The sequence below is a fragment of the Typha angustifolia genome, chromosome 13 (assembly GCF_048772165.1).
Source record: "Typha angustifolia cultivar Huaian chromosome 13, ASM4877216v1, whole genome shotgun sequence".
NCBI classification, from domain to species: domain Eukaryota; kingdom Viridiplantae; phylum Streptophyta; class Magnoliopsida; order Poales; family Typhaceae; genus Typha; species Typha angustifolia.
The window spans coordinates 18,025,236-18,044,250 of NC_133251.1; the positions used below are offsets into that span (position 1 = coordinate 18,025,236).

Genomic DNA, 19,015 nt, shown 5'->3' on the forward strand with positions numbered 1-19,015 from the left:
TTTATGACAACTTCTTACACGGTACACAGCATTCGAGAAGTCAAAACTTCAAATTAAACAATGGAGTAAATGTATAATGACAAAGGCCGGGCAGTTTGGTTTAGAAAGCAACAATGATATAGAAAGTGTTATGTTTTTCTTCTTCTTCTTTTTAAAAATAAAAATAAAAAGAAAAAAGAGAAAGACCAAACCCATGGAATCCTATGTCACCTCAAAAGCCTATCATCAGCTTGGGGCAAGTAAACGTGAGATGGAATCTTTCAGCTTTTGAGATAATTTGGGTGGAACGTTGGAAGCCTTTGAACAAAGCATTCAGAGCTAAAAGGGGAACGTTTATGATGGTTATAATTGTCTGAGGAGGTTTGGGAATGAAAGAAGAGGGAAGGTAGTGGTCAAAAGTTTGCACTGCATTTCTTTGACACATTTGCTTCTTTTCATAACGTACTTGGCAAGATCGAAAGAAGTCTAACTAAACATCACTTCATACAATGAGTAAACCTTAAACTTTATCCCTCTAATGCTTGCAAAATCCTCCGACCAAGTTTGCCCCAGGAAAATATCAAAAAGAGAAACGAACATAAGACATATTCTTCCACCATTAGACGTCATGAATCATCAATATGGTTTTAAAAGAAAACTGCGTAAGGGAAGAAGACAAGGACCTGTCAACTTCCTTACACAGCTTGCTTAATCACTTCTATCCTGACAACAACTTTGGTTCATCAACTTCCACTTGATTTTATAGTCAGAATACTCAAGCATCAGTCCATGCAGAAAAAACTGGCATCTGAGGCATTGTAATTATTGGCCTAAGTTGGGTTGATGGAATCCAAGTATTTCCTGGAGTTGCAGCAAACTTGGTTGTCTTGGGATGGAGGAAGGCAAGACCAGCCCTCTCTGGGCTCCCCTCCCTAGAGCTGCTCAAGCTGGTTACCAGAGAAGATGATTTGGGGAAATGGCTTCTCCCCATGAATCCCGAGTTGCCAACCTCCTGAGGTGAACTCTCCATGTCTGCACCAGCCATACCATGAAGAGCTGCAGTGAACAATGGTGGACTTTGATAAGGTACGCCTATCATAGGCTTTTGGTCAGCTTCAGAGGATGGAGCTGTTTGTTGTGGGGATCCAAAGAAGACCATCTTCCAATCAGAACCAGCACCATTGTGTTCTTCGGTTAGATTGAGCTCCCTGCTACTGCTTTCTGCCACCAAAATATCATTCCCTGCTTCAATTGCTTTGGTTTTCTTAGCAAGTTCTCCGGATAGTAATGTGCTACTAGCCATGATCTTTTTTACATCATATCTCGTTATATCAAAGTTAGTCACAGCATTCAGCCCACGGAATTTTATCGCAGCAATGTCATAAGCTTCAGCTGCTTCTTCTTGAGTACCTACACGGATGTTTGCATGTTGTGATCACCAAATACAGGATGGCAGTAGCCTCAAGTGGAAAATAAAAGAAATCCCTTTCCATGGTTCTTTGTCAAGAAATTCAATTCTCAGAACTAGATTAACTACTGCCTTGGTAGTCTACCAGGCATTCTCCTAAGAGTAGAAATCGGTAAACTAAGGGCATTGCATCAATTAAGAAACGTCTATGCTGAAAAGGAAGTATATATTTGCAAAAAGCCCAGTAAGGAAATTTATAAGATATGCCTGATGAATGTAGTGGTTTAAGATAAAGAAGAAACAGGACTGTTTATAGAATTCTACTAACGGTTTAAATATAAGTTTGTAACAGTATACTGGAAGAAGCTTGCAAGGGATAGTGTTCCCAATTAAGTACTTAATTTGTATTCAGAGAACTAAATAAACTTACTGAAGGTTCCAAGGTAAAGATCTTTGTTTCCAGCTACTCTCCCAATTCGAGCTTGCCATCTTCCATGTTGGTGATGTCTGCAAAGCAATAGCAACATCAAACTATTAAAGATGTAATTCCCAAGAGAGGGGATGGATACTTTTTGAGCAGAGTGGGGGGAACCTTGTTACTCCTCGGTACATTGAAGCTCCTCGTGAAAATCCGCTGCTCTTCCTGTGATTATGAATTAAACAAAGAAACAAGAAATTAATAATACAACCAAATTAAATTAATGTATATGATGAAATAAATGGAGAGATACCTTCTTAAATGCGCAACATATTCTTGTCTGCTCATGTTCTTCATTTCCTCAAGCTCGTCTTGATAACTTTCCAACTGTACACACTCAATATTAGGCTAATACACTCAAAACAAGTGATTTCAAGTTCCCATTTAATCAAGCCTCAACTAATCAATCATACCGGAAAGTTAATATGAGCCGATATTCCCCAGTACTTTAGTGCTGCTAAGTCATAAGATCTTGCAGCTTTTTCTTCCATGTCATAACCCCCTGATGGTAAGAAGAACGATGCTAAGTAACACAATATAAGTAATGAAACAAGTAGGAAAAATCACAACAAGAATGATATTTTCAATGCTTGCTTTAGATGAAGTGAAAGGTCTACCTAAGTAAACTGTAGGAAACCAATATTTTCATCATATCCCCCAAGGCATTCACATGAGAAGTGAAAAAGAAAAATTATTAGATGATCAGCCAGCCAAGGTTACATTACAGCTCCAAAGAAAGAGCGAAGAACAGTAAATGTGAAATATAAAGCTCTTGCAATGGCCGTTCTTTTGTTACAAACCTTGCCTCCCTTTCCTTGTCTGGCCTTCCTTCTTGCAACTATTGTCCCACAGATGGGCCTCATATCTACCAGTCCACCTATGCCTGAGGCAGTCAGCAGAATCATAGGAAGCAGTTGATGTAAGAAGAAATATGAACAGGGAACAGTAGTAGTCTACAATATTCACAAAGTCATCTGTATTGGAGAGTTACAGGGACCTGAATATATCTAACAACTGCATAAAAGAAGAACTACGAAGCAATGAGTTACGCCTAGTCACTGACCTCGTAACACCCCTATATTGAGATGTTCTCTGGCCAAATGTATCAATAGACTTCCTGTGATTTGGTTGCTTCTGCCCTCCATTCCCAATCCCCCTCTTCTTTGGTGTGTCCAAGGCCACACGTTCAGTAGTTACAGCAGGAGAGATCTGTTGTGGTGCTGTCACACAACTAGACTGAGACCCGGGACTCATAGACAAACTCAGAGACTGCAACTCTCCACAACCCATTGCACCAACAGCGCTGGATCCAACACCCCCTTCTTCACCAAACTCATTGGTAGAAGCACCATAGTGCCTAGCAACCCAAGTTCTCAGTGTTGGAATGCCATCGCCTGCCATTTCTGCGTCCTCCAATGGTGCTTGATACATCCCGTGGCCTGTCAAGCCAGAGCACATCCCTTCCTCCAGTGGCTGGAAGTAATGGTGCTGTTGTTGATGATGCAGCACTTGAATATGCTCTAGAGGATGGTTTCTATTGTTCTGGATATCTGGATTTTGCTGGTAATACAAGTTGTCCAAGCTTAATGCCATTGCTTCCCTGTCATTGTTACTATAGTGATGGGACCCCATGTTTGGACCACCACCTAAGAAATCTTCTAGTTTTGGGGAGTGAGGTGGCACCGTTCCTTCATCACATAGAACAAAAAGGAAAGAAAAAGTTAGGTGTTTATAGAAATATATGCAAGTTCTTGTTGTGAAGCTGGAAGAAGCTAAAGAAAGTTACTGCATGAGTAGTGAGACAGACCTTGTTGCTGTGATCTGCTGAGGGCTTCCATGATGCAGAGAGACCCATCAGACTTAAGTGGCATGGTAGGCAACTGAGAGTAGAGCAGACCGTTTTCTCCAACTCCGTAGCAGATTCCAGAAGTGTTGAGCTGAGGAGGAGATAGAAAGAAGCTGCATGGGAGTGCAGAGGAAACAGCAGCAGGTGGGTGTTGCTCCTGGAGATGATGGCTCTGATGAGTCTGTTGATGATGCGGCTCCGAAGATACCTCCATGTCCATCTGAGGAGAGAGAGAGAAAGCCAGCCGGTTGCTACTCATAGCTTTTCCACTCCTTATCTTACTCTGTTCCAGATTCTGGTAAGATTCAATGCAAGGAAACTAATTCAATGGGTACTACCATATCCAGAAGATACAACAACAACAACAGCCATAATAACAACTCTCACCATCTAAAAGACAGAGGCGTTTTGCAATTTAGCAGCAGTCCTCCATGCATCTTCTCATTGCCTTACACTCCTTCATTGACTTGGTACAAGAAAAGCACTTGGGGATAGCATCCTGGTTCCCTTTAAACTAAGCCAAAAGAATGAACTCCACTATTCCCTCCTCAATTCTATAGGGATTTGTGACCTGAGAAAGACCATGGTTGTAGCTTTTCCTTCCTTCCCCACCTCGCAGCCTTTATTAAGACCCTTAACCCGGCTAAAAAACTTTAAGAAGGATCATAGCCAAGACCATGTACAGCACCCGTAATGGACTCTTTGCCTGCTTATTACTCCGAAGGAAACTTGACAAAAGACTGAAAGTTAAATGGTGAGGATGCCTTTGAAGAGGATAGACTTTCCTCTTCTTCCGTCTATGCTATGTATCTAGCTGGATGTTGATCAGAATGGACGAAACGAGGCTGCCACAGCCAGTCCATTGCCATGAGAGATAGATAAGAGATAGATAGATAGATAGGTAGATAGGTAGATATGCAGAGAGGACAACTGTCCAACCAAGTCACTTCACAACAGTACTATCTCGGCAGTGGACTGCAGTGTGATCCAAGGATCCCTATTGAATCTAGTGTTGTTAACTCGTACCAGTGCATTTAAAATTGAAAAGAGAGAGAGATGAGAGAGAGAGAGAGTATTAAATACACTTGATATTGATGTTACATTACGGAGCTATAGGATACTAGTTCCTGTAGGAATAGAAGTAGAGAACTGGTTTTGCTAAAAACATGCATGTCCACATGAACGTCTCATGCTTTTTTAAGGCAGATGTAGCAAATGCTGCTTCCAGACAGAAAGTGGATGTGGGTCTCCATGACGAGCTTGATATATTCCAGACATGATGAGGAAGGGCCCAAAAGCATGAAAAAAGGACCCACTCTCTCTCTCTCTCTCTCTCTCTCTCCCCATCCCATATCGAAATATTATATATATATATATATTACTTACTCTGTTGTATGAGAACTGGATTACAATTTCTGAATGGAACGAATCAAGCAGACGATTACAATCTAAGCACCATTGCTTTTGAAATAAGAAGTGGGTCATAACCCAATTTTTTTGCTCATGCTTTGGATATACGGTAGGTGTCAGAGAACTGGCATGGAAGGGCCCTTTGATCTAAAGCCCCTTGAGAATAATTTGGGAGCACAGAGATGAATGTGCTTAACTTCTTAGCTTGGGAACTTGCCGAACTAATTAAGTATGTTTGGCCCTACTTATAATCATTTTGTTGATTTATTTTCACCAAATCATTCTGTTGATTAGCTGTTGAGATACGATTCTTAAATTGCAGCTTGATAGGCCTTATTGAAACCTCTAGTTATTTCAAACGAGAGTAAAGAACAAGATGCTAAACTTTTCCCTACTTTGACCTTTGGGCCCCCCCAATCTACGTATCGGTGGCGGGTGGTGGTTTAATTATATCTCGTAAGGGGAATTATGGCTATTGGGTGAGTTGATGCATGCAGGTGTGCACGGTGTTTCTTGGAGATAAATATTCAAGTAGATATGATGATTTGGTATCAGTAAAGATGGTTGATGATGTGAGTTGATGAAAGGAATGAGGGGGAAACTGTGGTGGTGATGGTGAGCAGTACTAGAAGCAAACAACATTGCACCGCCATCTTCTTTTGATTATTGTAATGATGAGTCAGTCAATCCACCAGATAAATACATCCTATAACCAATTCTTGCCCCTGGAATGATCCATCCATCCTTCCTTCCCTTGAAGTCCCTCACATGCCCCCATCACACAAGCTATGCTCTCCATCTTAAACCTCGAGAAAAAATGTCTCGAGATTCACGCCAGATCGAATCTCTGGATGCAGTCGGTGTGAATCAACTTTGCTAGTTGAAATTGGATTCAACTCAGTTATATATTGAAGAGACATTCATTTGGGAATAGAATTTTTATCTTTTACCACACCAAAAAACATAAGGATTTTACAGTTAGGAAACAAAGAAAGTAAGAAACCCTGTAGTCTGGCATGCCTGGGTACTGTCATGCAGCAGTACCTAATGAAAAATGCAAGATGGATAAATACGGTTCCCATTGATAACATCTTGTAAACAATTACATGTTTAAACATCCAATGGAACCTCAACATGACGCCTGAAGCTAATGAACTTAACATCATAACAAGTCTAAGAAGTAAAGAAGCACAACTTTTCTGATGAGATGCTAATTCAGATCCTAAGCTTAGTCTAAGAAACTTAATCCTCATTTAGCATAGTCAGCGGCCCGGCCTTATTGAAATAATACTATAAAAATCCTCTTCTTTTCTTTCTTTTTCTTCACTTTATTGAAATAAAGTATCTCTGAACTTATTACTGCTTTCATCATATCTTAGCTCTCTCATCCTCTTTTACCACCATTGTTCTGATGCTCATCCTCTTTTATCACAACTGTTCTGATGCTCAGGCAACGTCCAAACATGTGCAGTGATGCATATCAGCTGTGTTACACTGTTACATGTCACTTGATCACATCATTTGTCATACCTGAACTAAGAAACAAGGCCCTGCAGACTTGAAATGATCTTGTGGGTCTAATCACTAAAGATCAGGCCCAGATAGAGCTGAGAAGATAAGGTCTCTAATCCTTGCAGATGAGATCCAATAAAAATTTCTCAAGAAAAAAAGGTCACTGGTGAGGTAAAGAGAAGAGATTGGATTACTGTCAGCCAGTAGCAAGAAGAAGACAAACCTAGTGACCCACCTGAGGCCTTGCTCTGAAATGATAAAGTGGAATTCTAGTACCAATATAATTTTGGTCACACATGACATGAAGCCCACACTCAAACAAATGACTTGACAAGTCATGGTCATGGGACACTCTCCTAGACTCCTAGTACACATCAGCATAGTTCATAAAAAATAAATAGATTAACATTTTTGCCAACAACTTTACATAATTCTTTTTTTTTTTTGAGAGAGAGAGAGAGAGAGAAACAACTTTACTTAATTCTTACTGACCTAAAACAATCGTCCTAAAACAATAAGGGACCTCTCGTACACGGATACAGATGAATTTGTCATGATCTAATTAGGTGCTGAAATTGTACAATTCTTGTGACTTCTCTTTAAAATTCTTGCCAAAATTTAATATTTCTAACTCGTTATGTAGATTAAACAATCAGACGAAGTTTCAATCCTACAACTATTCAAATTCATCCAAATAGCAATAACACTAAGAATTAATATTTACAGAAAAAAAGATACTATTAAGAGAGCAATCACAAGTAAAACAAACTCATATTGTATCTCTTCAGAGTTTAGGCTCGTATACTCTATAAAATTGCATGAAAGCATTTTTGTCATTTTTGAAAACCAAATCTCTATATATAACAATTTTTAACTCTGTAAATATTATTTTCAACTCTAAACTATTCTATAAGGATACCGGTGTGAATAGAGCAGATAAAGAGAGATAAACCACAGCTAACATAAATGATGTGTTCTTACCTTTTCTATTCACCAGCATACATAAAATATATTTATAATAGTATTATTATTATCGGACTATACATGTTTCAAATATTATTCTAATATCGTGTACTTATTCAAAATATCAACTATATATGCTGTTGTTGGTGCATTGTCTGTCTTTATCAATTCATCCATGGCAATATGCTGAAATATCTGTTTTCAACTTAATCATAAAGTTTCGATATGGGAATAAAAAATTTGAAAGCTTCCAGAAAGAATTAAGCAATACCAATGTGAACCAAATGGGGGAAGGTCTTATAAGGACCTCTTTTCATTGGCTTTCTTTTACAACCTAAGAAAAAGGAAGGAAAGGGAAAAAAGAAGAAAGAAGGGACTAACCGTATATCCTATTTCATGCTAAGCTTCTGTCAGTGTACCATAACAACACAATTAAATGTGTGTGGGGGGGGGGGGGGGGGGGGGGGGGGGCTTGGCTTTCACGTGGGGAACACAGTATCCGAGCAAAATCCAACCTAGATCCCAGACAAGAGTTCAGATGGTCTAAAGGTAAAGGAGCGAGGAGGTCTATTTGGACAGCAACCGAATGAGAGCGACAACAGCTGTGAACAAGAGAAAGTAACTAAGGTCAATGAGAGAGAAAGAGAGAGATGACCCAGCTGCAGGTTCACATGACATTCCACTTTCCTCCAAATCCTCATTAAAGTTCTCATTAGAGCCTCTTCCTCCCTCCCCTTTTGTCCCTCTCGCTCTCATGGATGAAAGGTCAACATCTAAGGCTTTGTGTCGCATGTCCTAGTCATCTTAGATGCAGCTATCCTCTCCTTTCATCTTCCTTGTCTTACGACCAAGATATTAGGTCGCTTCCTAATCTTTAGCATTTGTTTCCTTGTTTAGTCCTTTGTTTCACACTTTGCTATGTGATGGGAAAGAGGAGGCAAGGTGGTTGGACTTAAAGAGAGAGAGAAAGAGAGAGAAAACAAAAGGCAGGTATAATAAAAGCCAACACAGAAGGGGCATTAACACAAATCACCAAAATAACCATTGCCTAGAAGGGCCTACCTCCACTGTGTGAGGACTGCTTCTGGTAGTCCTCAGTTGCTCACATCAGTCCATCGTGGTGGGGTTCCTTTCCAAAGCTCATTTGGGATGTGTGCTTGCTTCCACATTCCCCTCTACTTTGTGTGATTAAAGAAGCCTGGGATGAGGACAGAGCCTTCAATGCCAAAGTTATCTTTAGGGCCACTGCTGTTAAGGCTGAAAAGAACTTTGATTTTCCTTTCTACTTTTGCTTTTCTCCCTTATCTACACATCCATTTGCTCCTAAATGATAACTGATGATAAGCAAGAGTTGATAACTCAAGAGGCGGTTCTTTAGCTAAAGTAGGGGCTTATTGAACACATCCAATAACTTCTCCGCTGTTCTAGACAGTATCAGCATAAGATAATTATGAGTTCAGTAAGGCTGAGGCACTGATGGTATGTAAAGACAAACTCATTACAAAACAAGAAACACTATTGCAGAGGAACCACAACTTAAGTACTTAAGTTAGATAATAATTATAACCTTGCTTTATTCGTAACAAATTTTACATTTCAGGTCTTTAACATACTCAATCTCTTCTAATTTTACTTTACCATTGTCAAGGAAGTGTATAATCAAAATACAATATATGCTACAACGTATCAATCAATCCTATGTATATGTACTATTCGAAACAAAGTAGCAATTAGCATCAATAGGAAAAAGAAATGAATCAAGAATTATGAACCCAAAAAAGCAAATGACCAATGAGGTTCTATTCGCTGACTTGCGGCTTGACGCTCGAGCAAGGCAGTTCATGATCAAACTTAAATCACTACATCTATTGACCCCTACTGTATTGGCAGTCGGAAGGCCTTAACCAGTAAAAATAATATATAAGATGACTAATCTGACATCTTTAAGCAGAAAACAATATCCAAATTAAGGTGGTTTCATTTATACAAGATGCACGTCCAAAGCCAAATATTTCAACTAAGCAAGTTTGCTGCTCTAGGGTCTACCACGTAGTAAATACCTGCAAAAATACTATAATCATTTATTCTCCAATTTTTTTTAATGAAAATATATTCTCCAAAAGTTGGACGAGAGGGGAATCTCACCTCTTATCAAGCACATCCGAGCTTTTTCTTTATCATAAGCTGAGCTTTTTCTTTGTCCCTTATGATAGGTCACTTCATGCACCCTGCTTTATGCTCCTAGAATTAGAGTATTACCTAGACTCAATAATACCTACATAAATATAAATGTATATCTTATATAAGATATATATAAATCTATTGATTTTTCTAATATTAAGGTATCAGAAAAATAAAAACATATCGGAGGCCAGAAACACTAAAAGAGCTCGAAGCAGTACACCTTTAACTTTGTCGGCCTGAAGTATTAGCTATACTAAGATAGTCCTAAGATAGTCTTTCCGTGTCATGTTAACAAATTAAGTACTATCATTTCTTATTGTCCGTCAAAATAATAAGTCCCTAAAATCCTCAATTTCTCTACCGCTAACAAAGTAAAATCTCAAATGAGGAATAAACTAACCTGAACTGTGTAAATCAAGCAACACCATTCTCTATGACAAAAAAAATTACTAAAGAGATTATCCTAACATTGTAAAAAAAAAAAGATTCAATTTAGCAGAGGAATGAGTTACTATATTAGATTAACAACAATTAAAATTAAACCTTGCAAGAGGAAAAAGAAGAATAAACTGAGCTTTAAGGAACAGTATAATGGTGTTGAGGAATGGACAACCAGAAAATGAGAGATATATGGTCCTGCAAAAGTATCATCTGCTTCTAATTGCCCAATCCTATACGAAAGCAAAAATTCTAGAAAAAAGGAAAGCCTCAATAAATTTATCTGATATATTCACTTGTTTGTATGGCATTGCTCCCTAAAAGACTTCGTGCCATCGATAGTTTTATTGGATGTTGTTCACCTCCTAAGGAGCCATCTGATCCATTCACTGAAACCGTGTACTGTTAGCATATGAAAGCCCCAAATAGCTAACTAGAGAAACATCGACCAATGACAGAGTTGCAAGATCTTGTCCTAACACAAACTTGTAAATGCTGACTGACGGCCATTGACTAATCCTAATATATTGCTAAACATCTTCAAGCTGAAGCAGATGGCAATCTTCTAAACTGCTCATAATCACTTACATCTCCAAGACATAACAAAACATAACTGAAGAAATGAACCAAGGATTAGCTAAACATAAATATAGTCGAGGAATTGTTCTGAGAAATTAAATGATCAACTAATTCGGTTATGCCCAACAAACTATATAGCATGGGTTGAAGTTCTAAAGTTTCAAACGATTCCTATCAAGATTTGCTCAAATGGATCAGGGGATACAAGCCAATATATATCATTTTGTTGGGTGACTGATTCCGATAGTTAGAACCTTGTTTTATAAAAGATCCAAAATCTAAGGCTTAGGAAATATAATCCTCTACTTATTGAGGTAATCCAAATAAAAAACCTGAATCAACAGTGGGATTCTTCATGAGATTGACACCCAACACATTTTGGCATACTTTGTTTATGAGACAGATTGACTACATTTAAGGAGCAATGATAAAGGTGGATCAAGAGAGGGTACACACACACACACAAAGCATAATATCAGGATTCAATATCGACTAAACTGAGTTTGTTGCTCAGATACTGATTAATTGTAGTACTAGTACCAGAACCCACCTAGCTCTCAAATAACAGATTGATTAGGGCATTACAGAATTTACAGTAAATACTTGAAGTTGCTACCTTCTAAATGCATACAACTTAGAAATCAATATTTTCTCTCGTTAAAGCACAATGCTAATCTTTTCTCCACCAGATATACTGCCAAGTAGTAAATAGTAAATCATGTAACTATGAAATAGTACCTACGACATGTGATTAAATAATGAGTAGAGCAAGATGGAGATCGTGACATCATGTTCAAGAGGTAGTGCAAGATCATCACCTGGGCAATAATGATGCAAGTGATTTAAGTAAGAAACAAGAATTCAAAAGAAAGCACACAGTTCTAAAGCTTGACTGGTGTCTTTTGTAGAATCATAGTCCAAAAGGAAACAGTAGTAATCCTCCGAAGAGTGTTTAAAACATCAAATTGCTAGATTTTTTTTAACTTTTTGAAGCGTTGATGATTCATAGGAATTTCTTTTGTCCGTACTACTTGACAGAAGGACAAACTAATAACATATTTAATATAAAATCATATCTTTCTTTCGTATCTTCAGTTGCCAGCATATTTGCACGAGAAAAAGAAAATGTTCAATGAGAAATGATCTGATGCGAATCGGATCAGATCAGATCACATCAAGGGGAGATTGGGATCAATGGATTGAGTTTAGTTATCTTATCTACTTATTTGCTTTAATTAAAGTCTTATTAGGTTAGAATTTATTAGTCAACTACTTCAGCTATGCGCAGTTTTGAAAAAATATTCAAAGGATATTTTATAGATAACCAAATATTACGAAAACTTAGAGAAGATCAAAGATATCCTAATCTACAACTTTCGTATTCAAAGTCTTTCCAAATTCGAACTCTATCTGTGGCAGAATAAAAAATCAACCCCAAAAGGATAAGAAAAACTGATTTAGCTAAATCATGTTTATCTCTAGATTGTTTATCTCTTATGTAAACCTTTAAGGCAAGTCTAATTGAGTCATGTAAATCAATAAAGCAAGTTTAATTAAATCATGTAAGCCTCTAAAACAAGTTCTAATTCGAGTCGTATAAGTCTTTAAGACTAGTTCAAGTGAAATTCATAGTACTCCACCTATACATATAGAGGGCTAGGCTTCTTTGTTAATTAATCTAAGTAAATCCAAACATTAAAAATTAATTGAGTTTAGTTATTTTCTTATTACCGCATTTACCGTTTTAATCGTAGCCGTTAGGTCGTCTTTATTTTTCTAGAAGTAGATTTAAGTTAGAAACTCTAATTCTACCTCCAACCTATAGCCACCATCACCTCCAGCAGCCACCCTACCCTATGGTCGTCCACCACCACCCTTGGCCATCCGCCACCCTCCGACGACCACCGCAATGTTGGATATTTACCGTTCTGCCCTATTCTGACCTATCTCCACTATTTGATTATTAATTTTTTATCTCGGTCTTCGATTCAGGTAAAACCAGAACCATTAGAACCCTAACTTATGAGGCTATCAAGACCTAAATTTTTATAATTTTCTTACGTTCGGATCAATCCAGATCTAGTTCGTAACATAATCATATAGAAGTTATAAACAACCACAACAATTCACAAAAAGTACATCAACTGAAGGCTGAATAGTTTAGATCATACATTTACTTAATAAAAAATTAACTACTACAAATAATTAAAGTAACAAACTGTAGATGTGACCAAAAAATGTATGATGGCTAAAAGGCCCAAAATACTTCCAAGTCAATGTATTATATAACACAAGAATACATAGGCATATGTATATAGGCAGTTTCACAAACATTATTTACACTCTAGTCTCCCTTTGGGAGAGTAATTATATATTACAAGTACAACCTGCTGATTTATTTAACTCGGATCAAAATGCGATGCTAATAAACCACAGCTTTATATCCCTTTTTCTACTTAATCGTCTAGTTTTCATCTAACTTCCCACTTAACCCCAACTATAAAGCACATCCAGGAATCTGCCCTTACTGAGGAAACTATGTTAAAAAGTCCAAGCAGATATGTGCTTCATATATTCATCCAGACAGATTCAAATAAATAAGGAAAGTTATTGATGGTTACCGGTATCTCACTGCACAATAATTTGCAGAAGCAACGGCGTGTAACCACTCGATCCTTTCCCATCCCCATATAGAATTCCGCACTGCCAAACAGATCAACCCATATTACCTCAGGAGCACGACGAAATCGAACTCAGTTCCCCAATCAAACAAGGATAAGATTTTTTTTTTTTTTTTTCAATTTCGGCAATTGAAGAGTCAGGAAAACGTCATCCCTCAAAGAAAAGCAGAGGTTATCAAATTCCAGTACCAACCTAGCTAAACAGGAAACGAACTTGGTTGAAATAAACAAACGAAAAAAGAAGGATGAATAAAAATTGAGTAAAAAGAGCGTTACCCCCCGCGAGCCCCGGGCTTTTCTTGAATTGGGCCGCCCGTCGTCTCTGAGAAAGAGCATTTCGTTTTCACGTCACCGGCGTAAGGGCGTTTCCTAGGGTTTTGGGAGAAAGCATGTTCGATTTCGAGAAAGAGGATTGATTAGGGATTGGAGAGAGGGAGGAGGGAGAAGGATCAGTTTCCGCACACTTCGGAATTTGAAGAGAGCGGTATTTTTTCTTTTTTCTTTTTTATTATTTTAGATATGCTGAGTATTTCATTGGTAAATACTACAAGCTTAGTACACAAATCAAACCAATAATAAAGAACCAACTATAAAGCCTCAGAGAACAAATAAAAAAAGTTAACGAGTAAACATTTTAGCGTCTCCGTGTGACCTCTAAGCGTAAGTTTATCTATTTTAGCGATATAAAGATAAGATTAAATTAGTAATTTCGTGAGCTCAACGTAATTTTATTATGTTTGGTATAAAATTAATACGTAAGGTTAAAACTCCGAACTGAATGTAATATTCCAAAAGAGTGGATATAGCATCTCACCTAAGTAGTTAATTACTATATTCCCTTTATATGAAAAAATAATAAATTTAGAACAATCTTAATTGCACAAATTATATTTTTTTACTTTTTTATTATTAGTATTTTATATTTTATATTTATTCAAAGTATTTGCTATATTAAAATTTTAATATTATTTGTATTACTTTCGTTTTCAATTGTGATTATTTTGAATTAAATGTGCTTAATATTTATAATTAATGAATATGATTTAATGATATTTGATGATATAATTTAAGTTTGAGATAATTAGTAATAGTTTAAAATAATAATTGATGTTACTATTTTTTATTGGGGATAATAATATTAATTTTGTTTAGTTATCTTATACAGCGTTTTGTATAAACCAAATGGTATATCAAAATTATAATATAAGATTAGTAATCTTAGGGGATACGTTATCCCTTGGGAAAGCCCCGGGATGCCCATCTTACATAATCCTATAACCAAACATATCCTAGAAAAACTTATAGATTCGATTTCGGCGCTAAAACATTGTCAACACAACCTAACAAATTAATAAATAACAATGAGTCGAAAAGGAAGGTGACCAAGTAGAGGTAAAAAGGAGTCGGATTAACTATGACCCGACCCACTATATTGCTCCATTCAGATAAAAATTTCCTACTCAACTCGGATATGGATTTAAACAGGGATTGAATTTCTAAAGAAAAAAATTCGAATACGAGTTAAAAATACAAATACATGTCAAATATAATTTTTTGGATACGAATATGGCTATCAGATATCCATTTATCCACATATTTTTTTTTTTATTTTTAATTTTTAATTTGATTATTTAAATTATAAATATTGATATTGTTACTAATATGTGATATGTTGTATATTGTTTATAAAGATTGATTTTGTTAAATTTATAGTGTATTGGCATGCAATTTTCTTTAAGTATTTTTAAAATTCTGTGTTAATTGTCTCTAAAAGAAAGGTTATGATTTATTTAAAATTTGGTCATCTATTCGAAATTTATCAGTATTCAAAAAATATTAATATTAGTTTAGTTAAAATATAATATAGTTTTAAATTATTTTAATTTAAGATGTAAATTCGAATATGAGTTAGAGTACCATAGTACTATTCCAACATTTTTCACCCCTAGGACCAAGCCATGAGACCTCCCCACGCCTGAACGAGACGTGAGGAAGGAGAAGAGGCCGTGTTGCTATCACTATATATGTACTACTACTTCGGTACGCAGTACGCTTATGTGATTCATAGAGAGAGTGGAGGAGCTTCTATTGATGATTACTAGGCCAAAATTAATTGGAAGCAGGCCTGGTTGTACAAATAATACCTTTCCTCAAAACCTATGTTGCCTTCAACATGGGCCGGGCTCAAAATAGTGAAATAACAATTTATAATCTATCTAGATTTAGAAGATATATATATATATATATATATATATATATATATATATATATATATATATATATGAATTACATGAGACAAATTGACTGTTTACTGCGGCACCATGTTTTGTCCTTTTCTTTTTCGAATTATGGTGGTCGAGTTAGATCTTGTGTTTATTATAAAATTTTAACAAAGAGATTAACCATTTAATCAGTAGATTCCCTAACAAACTTTTGGTTAATAAATTATATATGGCCCTGTGTTTAAATCTACATCAGCTTAGTATCTTAATTTGTTTATGCATCGCGCGCAGATCCCAACTACGAGAACATGCAACAATACTTTTAATCCATTGATTAGGATTAAGTAATGATTAATAATTCAAAGACTCGAGATTTTCCCATCCCTTGCATGTGAGCCAACGCGTGCATAAGACCTTGGTTAACGAGAAACGACCTCTCCAAAATAAATAAACAATAAGAATTAGAGCGGTAGTTAAAGAATAATAAGATATTAGAGGGAGGGCATGGTAGATTTGTTTATCCCTAAAAAACTTCTCCAAATGGTTGGGTGGCATCTTCATGTCTTCCTAGGAATACGTGTAAACAATTGAGGCACCAACCATTGGGTTCCTCCCAATCTCACTTGCAAGACTTCTCTTTTGTTCTCTTCTTAATGCCCAAACACACATGACAACACTTTAATTAATCCCTTCTTTAATGTAATGGTTATCTTACCAAACATCTCATTAATTACTTTCCCAGCATCACGACCAACGTTTCTAGATATCGGGAATGGAAATGTTACATTTCATCGCTGTATCTCTTTGTTCTGGAATTCAGAGCAATTCCAAAACTCACAACACAACCAAATAGATATAGCAATAAATAATAACAATACTAAATTTTATTTTATTTTTAAAAAATAAGAGTACTTAACTAAGATACTATTATACTAATAATTTGTACGGTTCGACCATGTGTCTTATCTCTATGGACGGTGCAAAAGCTTTAATATCACTGTAGAGATATAAATATAAGTATTTTCAGCAAAAAATTTAAAGGTATGACTTCAAAAAGAAGAAAACTCAAGGCAAATTCGAAAGCTGTTCTAATGGACTTGGAATAACAGGCTCTCAAAATCTTTGGAGTTGTCAAACACCTTCAAAGCTGTTTAAATGTCTCTATACTATTTGAATAAATCTCATTCTTAGAAATTAGAACGCTCGCAAATATTAGTTCATTTTCCTATAAGAATTAATGATCTTCAATGGAACTTCTCTTTTCCTTTCCTCAAATGTTTAAGTTGTTAAAATGTTTAAGTTGGAGATCTTGCTCTGTAACATCAAATGTACCTAGATGCATGGTTTAACTAATCTTTAATTCTAAAAAAAAAAAAATCCTCAGTTCATCAAATCAACTGCAATGATAAGCCTTCTACATTCACGCAATGTGGCGTTCACATGATACTTTGGAATCATATTGACGTTGGATCTACTGTACATTGTACATATAAGAGGGATAGAGGGAGAGGGGGTGACCACCTTATGCCATGGTAAAAAAGAAAAGAAAAGAGTAATGTGCAGTGGTAGCAGTAGGCAGGCACAAGTGCTTAATATTAAAACCTAGCTTATATATGGCCCCAGGGCCACCTCCCTTGCACACACATACAAGGAGGACTCAAAGAAGAAGAAAGTAAACTTGCAAGGGACGGTGTAAAAAAATTGTGAAAGAGGAGGCGAAGTAATTCCTACAAGTTACAACCGATGAACTATATATATATATATATGATGATGATGAGGAGGAAGAGGAGAAGGAGTAAAGGTGTTGGTGTGTTTCATGCACCACCTAACACGCACACCAAACTGCGGGTACAAACAACCATCTAGATGTTGTTCTATTCGCAGGTGGGGGCTACCATATTTATTGGACACGGTGACCGGCCAATCCAGCTGCGAACTAGGACTGGGTTCCATGTACAATACCAAAACTAAGAACCTACCTACACATTACCAATGGAGACTAATGGCCTGCTCCTGGGTTCCAATGAGATTGACTAGAGATGTGACACGCTCTTCATGATTGACTATATTATCACCCAACGGATCCAGCTAGCTGCTCCTTGATTTCAAAGACTGCTTCTTGAACTTTCTTTTATCGCACCCCACTCGCTCGATATATATATATATATATATATATATACTTTATTTTTTTACCTAGCTAATTAAATTTAATTTAACTTAATAATATATATATATATATAAAAGATAAGAGAGGCATATAAATAACAACGATAATAATAATAATAATACGAAAAATAAAAGGGACCACAAGGAGACAGGCGAGGCATAATAATAGGAGGGCAAAATAGGTATTTGAGAAACTAATAAGTATCTCCTTGGTACATCCATGGGTGTCGTCTATATATCTCGAGTGAGACGTGACGGAGGGGGCAGTTCAAATGCGGCTGTCGTGGGCCCCCCCATTATGTCGGCCACGAGGAGGCGAGCCTGAACGTCTTCTCCCTTCCCATCTTTACCCTTTCTCTTTGCCATCTTTCACATGCAGCCCCCTAACGAAAGATAGTATTTACGTATCGATCCTTGTAATGTTGGTGTCCAAGTCCTAGTAGTAATTCAAAAGAAAAAAGAAAAAAGAAAAAAAAGGTTCAGATTGGATGAGGGAGGGGGACGGGGGGTTATGTGGGAGAATCCGTCATCCCTTTGACCGAATCTTATGTCACGTGGATGGAGGGAGGTATGTGGACCACACAGCTAGACGACACATCGCTATCACGACTCCATTGTTGGATTCCGCGAGAGGATATGATGATGACGGCATTGCCCCTCGGGCGTGATCTGTCTTACCTCTATCTGGAAACGGGGTGGGACCCGAACGAGGTGATGCCTTGGATTAGCCGCATGATTGGCGTATGATCGCAGTACACCCTTCGATTGCTCGTAGTCGTCGATCCTCCCACAAAACATGTCGCTTTTCCATAGTGGGAAATATAAAAAGAAAAGGCAGATGTTGCACTTGTTCTAACTTCTAAACCCAAAAAGTATCTCACAAGCTAATTATAAATCATCTCTAATAGTGGTTTTCATGTCAGTTGAGATCGGTGGTTATGGAGAAAGTATGTCGCCCCTAATTGTATAAAAGTACTAAGCTCGTGCGTGCGTGCGTGTGTGTTAAAAATAAGAAAGAGAGGGTAGGGTGTGGGCGTGCCAACCAGATGGTTGGACCAGCTGCAGGCCTGTGAAGGTCTTCCAAAGATTTGCAGTCACCCACTATGAGTATGAAGTGGTGGGGGACCTGGGTGAGTTGGTTGTGGACAC

At 37.1% G+C, this 19,015-nt stretch overlaps 1 protein-coding gene and 1 long non-coding RNA gene across 7 annotated transcripts; both read right to left on the reverse strand.

Annotated features, from left to right (window-relative positions):
• Positions 1-399: 399 nt before the first annotated feature.
• On the reverse strand, positions 400-8,939 carry LOC140774755 (AP2-like ethylene-responsive transcription factor ANT). The gene is made up of 11 exons (XM_073117857.1): positions 8,659-8,939; positions 4,099-6,165; positions 3,673-4,006; positions 2,929-3,553; positions 2,666-2,748; positions 2,483-2,491; positions 2,279-2,367; positions 2,119-2,192; positions 1,980-2,030; positions 1,818-1,894; positions 400-1,389 (listed from the first exon to the last, which is right to left on the reverse strand). Exons 2-11 carry the CDS (start codon positions 4,099-4,101, stop codon positions 755-757), a joined length of 1,980 nt encoding a protein of 659 aa, XP_072973958.1. The 5' UTR covers positions 4,102-6,165; positions 8,659-8,939; the 3' UTR covers positions 400-754.
• A 113-nt stretch (positions 8,940-9,052) lies between these two features.
• On the reverse strand, positions 9,053-14,003 carry LOC140774756 (uncharacterized). 6 transcript variants are annotated; one of them, XR_012106641.1, is made up of 5 exons: positions 13,755-14,003; positions 13,419-13,500; positions 11,536-11,615; positions 9,742-9,871; positions 9,053-9,656 (listed from the first exon to the last, which is right to left on the reverse strand). It is a non-coding gene; the product is annotated as an uncharacterized lncRNA (long non-coding RNA). The 6 variants fall into 6 exon arrangements; XR_012106643.1 differs by having other exon boundaries at positions 9,054-9,656; positions 9,742-9,824; positions 13,755-13,999; XR_012106644.1 differs by lacking the exon at positions 11,536-11,615 and having other exon boundaries at positions 9,054-9,656; positions 13,419-13,671.
• Between the last annotated feature and the right edge of the window lie 5,012 nt (positions 14,004-19,015).

Bases quoted from the DNA above. Each gene is read 5' to 3' on its own strand.
- LOC140774755 (XM_073117857.1), bottom strand. The intron at 3,554-3,672 runs GTCTGTCTCACT...TATGTGATGAAG, and splicing joins CAGCAGATCACAGCAACAAG to GAACGGTGCCACCTCACTCC. The intron at 2,193-2,278 runs GTATGATTGATT...GAGTGTGTACAG, and splicing joins CGGCTCATATTAACTTTCCG to TTGGAAAGTTATCAAGACGA.